Source organism: Dreissena polymorpha, chromosome 10 (genome assembly GCF_020536995.1).
Source record: "Dreissena polymorpha isolate Duluth1 chromosome 10, UMN_Dpol_1.0, whole genome shotgun sequence".
In the NCBI taxonomy this organism is placed as follows: Eukaryota; Metazoa; Mollusca; class Bivalvia; order Myida; family Dreissenidae; genus Dreissena; species Dreissena polymorpha.
This window is the reverse complement of record NC_068364.1, coordinates 45,489,021-45,494,740: the sequence shown is the minus strand read 5'-3', so window position 1 is coordinate 45,494,740 and position 5,720 is coordinate 45,489,021. Positions and strand designations below refer to the sequence as shown.

Sequence of the window (5,720 nt, the reverse complement as noted above, 5' to 3'; positions counted from 1 at the left end):
GGAAATAAACATATTTCGTGAGCATATTTCGTGAGAATGTCACGTGGATGAGACTAATAAATAGTGATCAAACAACGCTATATGTATAGTTATACAATTTTAGAAGAAGTAATATAATTCTTACGTTATGGTCTTTGTAAAACATGTATTATTTTATTGTTTCGGCGACAAACATGATCAGCTAGCTTTAACCTATCGTTCAAAACCATAATATTCTTCACTTCTTAATGTAGTGGATTGAGACGCTTTCACATCGTTTATACGATGTGCGTCACAAGATGTGCACTCATACATATGTGCAGATTTTTTCTTCAAAACGTTCTAGTTGATAATAAGTTAAATATCGAATACACATTAATCAATCAATTATCGTGTTCATATGGACGCTACAATTGATACATAGTCAATAATGTAAATAAGGTATTCAGACTGAACTCCAACATGACGCTGAAAGGTGTTTTTTATGTTAAATTTTTACCTAACTAAGTTATAAGTCGTTAATGGGCATAACAAACTTCAGCTCGACAAATCATGCCAACCTCATAAATAACTACCTAAATGAGATAAATATATATAAAACATGTGTCAATATTTATAAAACAAACACAAACAAATCAAACTGAGTGATACACACTCTTTTTGGCATGGCACAACAGTTTTGTTCCGGTAAAACATGTTACAGATTGACTAAAACCGTACTAACTTAGTACATACTCATGTTAAATATAAATATATGTACATAATATATTCCCCATTATATTGCAATAATATTTGAAAAAGCTGAATATCAATACAAAAAACTGGCATGCATAATAATTTAATCCCACAGTCGTAGAGTAAGCGATATTTTGACAGCGTCTAACATCAACATTTTATGGAACAATTATATACAAGTAAGTTGGTTTAATACCACACTGTCGACATATTGAATCGTCTTTAATGTATCTTCATTTCTGCAAATTTCATAACCGACCATGATGTTGACAGTGTATACCAAGTAATACCAAGTGCAAACGGTACAATTTCATGTTTGTAATAATACTTGCCATTAAGATTGGAATGGTGGCAATCAAAAACCACCAACCACTTTTACAAGTGCAAGAACAGCACGAACTGCTGTGGATGTCATTGTCCGCGTCATACGTGGAAAACATCTGCCCATTGTGTTTCGTCGCAGCATTATTAAACGCATCGCCAGCATCACCAGAGTACACATCAGCTTTCAATCTGTACATTCCTTCCTCTGACGAAACACCGAACTCGTTATACATTGCATACCTCTTTTTGCCATCGAATGTCTCCATGTCTATTCGCAGCTTACGCGACTGATACTTTGTCATGTGGTAGATATACTCGTTTCCCAGCCAGAAATCTCCAGTCAGATTTCCAAATCCATTCTTATATTCCTCCCAGAAGCGATCAAAGTCAACCGTTCCGTATCTGCGACGCTGAATAACAACCCATGCCTTGCCTTGATCGATCTCACAATACACTTCCAGTCCGGATGGTTTAAAGTCGGGATATATGGTGTGGAAACCGCTTTTTGTTACATCTTGACATGATTTAGGTGCATTTTCCCACTCATTTCCAGTTTCACGTGTATTGCAGCCATTTTGAGACAAGCTTTTCTCAGAATACAGTTTTGAGCCATAGGTAGTTGCCAGAGAAGTAAAAGTGTCAATCGATGATGTTATATTTTGTAATAGGCGCCTTACTTGCATAGTTGCATTCTTGAGCGCAAGATGTTTTCCTTCTGACTCCGACAATTGACTATAAATGTTTTCGATATTTTTCAATTCCATTAGAAGATCATAATTCATTTGCGCTGTTGTATTACGAAACTGTGTAGCATACTCGTTCAATGTACCATGTTCATATGCTTTATCGATAGTAAATTGCCGTTGTTTGTCACCAATATCTCTTTGAAGAGTCGCTCTGTTCAAGATAACGAGTGTGTCTTGTTTCGTCGATTCTTTTTCGTTGTGACCGACTAGCCCTGCAAATATCTTAAATAACGTTTCTAATACATCTCGCTTGTTAACTACCTTTCCACCTAATTCGCTTCTAATATCGTCTAGTTGTCTCTGTAAATCACTGAGTCTGACATTGCTGCGTGGTTAAGGAAAACAAATACTTCCTTTGACAATTATCCCAAACCAACAAAATCAAAATGAATCCGGGAAACTTCATGTTGACACCTCGCCACAATTACTTACTATGTTTTGAAAGGTAAACGGGCTTCAAATATATTGCTGAGAAAACGTAGATCCAAAATGCATCGCTCAATTTCAAGGATATTTAATGATAACATGGGTTGAGTTTAATTGTATGTACTTCTGCTCATTGATTCCTTATTAACATATGTAGTTTAAGAACAATTATAACATAATGAAGCATGGCCCATTAAGAACAGGAGTAGGCAAGTATATCAGACATAATCATTTATGCGCCTATTACATAGCTTATATAGCTATGGTATTTAATACACGGAGCTCGCAATTGATTTGAAATGCATCATATTATAGGCTAGTAACAATTTTACATAATCACAGATATTACTTTTTGATATTTAATATTATTGTAGTATAAATATAAACTAAATATTAGCATCATTTAAATATCAAATATGTGTCCAAACTGAGTTTATAGTGTGGCAAAAATGATCGTCATTTTTGAAAATTACATTGTCTGGTTTACGTGAATTTCAAGTGGATCTTAAAGTAAGTTAAGTTTATTGTAAAACATACTGAATAATGAGTTTATTACTAGTGAGCATGTTAAACATTATGTGAGTGTCCCGCGTGCTTTCACAAAGAGGATAAAACATGAAGTAAGTATTTACGTCATAAGCGGCTATGGATGAAATTCAAACAATGGCGCACGGACTGCAACGTCTTTTAGCGTAAATTCGATCGAATACAAGCATACTCTTGTTAGACATCTATTTCGCTTTCGTAATGTCATAATATACGATGAAAAAAATATGGAATAGCAATTTAAATGACAATTTAACGTACTTTCCTTTTTAATGTTCATTTTATACCTTAATAGTTATTTGGGTTAACGTATTCTTAATATTATTTACTACTACTATTATTTGTTTCGGTGATACCAAATTATAATAAAAACATACGTTAAGTTAATTGATCCTACAATTTAATGATATTATAGATGGAATTTATAGCTGCCATATAAACTTGTGCTATACGTTCCTACCTTGCTATACATGCGTAGCTCATGTACAAAGCGGACTCCTTTTTTTGGCCTTTCACTTTCGGTTAAGTGTCAAATGCAATTAAAACTTGGATGAATATACTTCAAATCAATATATCATACAATAAAAGCAATAAGTTTGAACTTGATACAGCTACTAAGTTGAAAATGTCAGCCATCATGGTTTTTGGTCCTTTGCATAGGTGAAAAAAAAAGTTTTAACAACCTTCTGTGTTCATCTTGAGTGTGTAACATGTGATATATGCTGAATATATTTAAATGGAGGCAAAAAGCGATATTTTGTCTTGTTACTCTGCTTTTGCGTGGGATTCATAAGGACTATTTTGAGTGGCGTTACCGAGACGGATCAAAAATACTTTTACAATTAATAGGCAAGGTAAGATTTAGTTAGTTTAATATGTTTTTGCAATTGCGTTTAACAATTAAAGAAAACTTCTTTTTATTGTATCAACAAACAGTAAATTTTAATATAAAGTGTAGGATAATTAGAATACTATGTTATTTACATTAAGTACTTGAATTTATCCGACTCGGTTAACCGCGCCGTGTAACTCGTTGGATAAAATTAAGTTCACACACAATGACACTAACATAGTAATCTCGTGTAATCTCGTGTATCTGGATACTGCACCTATCAATAATAAAGGCCAATACTCATTGCGGATACTGACATAACAATCAATTATTCGAAAATGAATGCATGCTTATATTGCATACCAAACATTACGTGAAAGGACGATAACAATACAATATCAGTGAATTTAAATTGACAAGCCCCGAATTACATGTATTTATTCATTTTAAATGTATGCCATTTTATAAGAGTATAGTTCGATTTGAGATGTTGTTGTGTATTTAGGGCATATATATATATATATATATATATATATATATATATATATATATATATATATATATATATATATATATATATATATATATATATATATATATATATATCACTTCATTTCAGTCTAATAATTAAACGTGTACAAATTATGACAAAGATCGATGTATTTATAATTAAGTGTACAATTTATACCTAATTTTTTAGTACATTTTTAATCACAAATAATAAACCACTTCCAAATCTTATAAGAAGTAAACAAAATGTAAATATGTTCTTTACGTTGAGCTGTAGTGTTGTTAAACGAGTCTTAGAACTTCTGCATTCATCCTAGAGTCGTGGTTTTCTCATGAAGTTTATATTAAGTTGAATTAAGCACAGTTCAGAGCAACATGCAACTGTTTCAAATTATAATTTTATGCATGACAGTTTGCTGATTTGATAATAAGATAGGGCAGAAGTGTTCCAATTCCATGATGCAAAACATTTGTATTGAAAGAAAAACTCAATTTGCTGATGAATACTGTAACCGCTATACACTGTTTGTTTTAGGATCCATTATTAAAGGCATGGCATTTCGAAGACTTATACGCTATCAGTTTGTTTATCATTTGTAGCTGCGCATAAAGGTTTTGTTTGCATAAACGCATATTTGAACAATTAATCTATCTTTGCCGTCTTTTTGTCGGCGCGGGAAAAAAAGTCATAATAGTAGTTAAACTAATAAACTTATACTAATGCTTCTGCTGCTGGTTGTGCAGATGTTGATGCTACTGCAACTACTGTTAATACTACTTTATTACTACTACTTCTACTACTGCTGCTGCTTCTGCTGCTGCTGCTGCTGCTACTACAACTACTACTACTACTACATCACTACTGCTACTTCTACTACTACTACTACTACTACTACTACTACAACTACTACTACTACTACTACTACTACTACTATTACTACTACTACTACTACTACTACTACTACTACTACTACTACTTCTACTACTACTACTACTACTACTACTACTACTACTACTACTACTACTACTACTACTACTACTACTACTACTTCACTACTACTGCTGCTGCTACTACTACTACTACTACTACTACTGCTACTACTACTACTACTACTTCTACTACTACTACTACTGCTACTACTACTACTACTACTTCTACTACTACAGTATAATTGCAATAACTCGAGCTGGCGATTTCTAGAAAACTGGCGATTACTCGAGCATTAAAGGAAGTCTCTAACATTTTCCTTTAATTTCTATTTAAAAATACCATTTCACACCTAATTAACTGGCAATTATTCGAAGACACTTTCTTGTGTGGTCGGTGCTAAGAATTTTCGAGTTGTGAAAACAGCGCAATCAAGCACACACAAAACGCTTGACACAGACCGGGAACTACAGATGCTCTGGTCTCTATCGCGAAACATCTTACTTCATCAGTTCCGGCGCCTAATGGGTTGCGACAGTCTTCAATCTTAGTATTTGCACAACAGAAGTCTGACTGAATGTTAATTGAATGCAAACGGTGTAGTGATCATGTTGTTTTTCGTGAAGTGTTTTCATGCGCATGTACGTACCTTGTGTGCTATTTTACATATGCTACATGCACATTGAATATTGTT

General features: G+C 33.3%; 1 protein-coding gene across 1 annotated transcript; it reads right to left on the bottom strand.

Moving 5' to 3' along the window:
- Positions 1-936: 936 nt before the first annotated feature.
- Positions 937-1,721, bottom strand: LOC127849085 (ficolin-1-like). Its single transcript, XM_052381808.1, has 2 exons — positions 1,115-1,721; positions 937-953 (listed from the first exon to the last, which is right to left on the bottom strand). Exons 1-2 carry the CDS (start codon positions 1,719-1,721, stop codon positions 937-939), a joined length of 624 nt encoding a protein of 207 aa, XP_052237768.1.
- Positions 1,722-5,720: the final 3,999 nt, after the last annotated feature.

Coding starts and splice junctions, on each gene's coding strand:
- LOC127849085 (XM_052381808.1), bottom strand. CDS start 1,721: ATGCAAGTAAGGCGCCTATTACAAAATATAACATCATCGATTGACACT.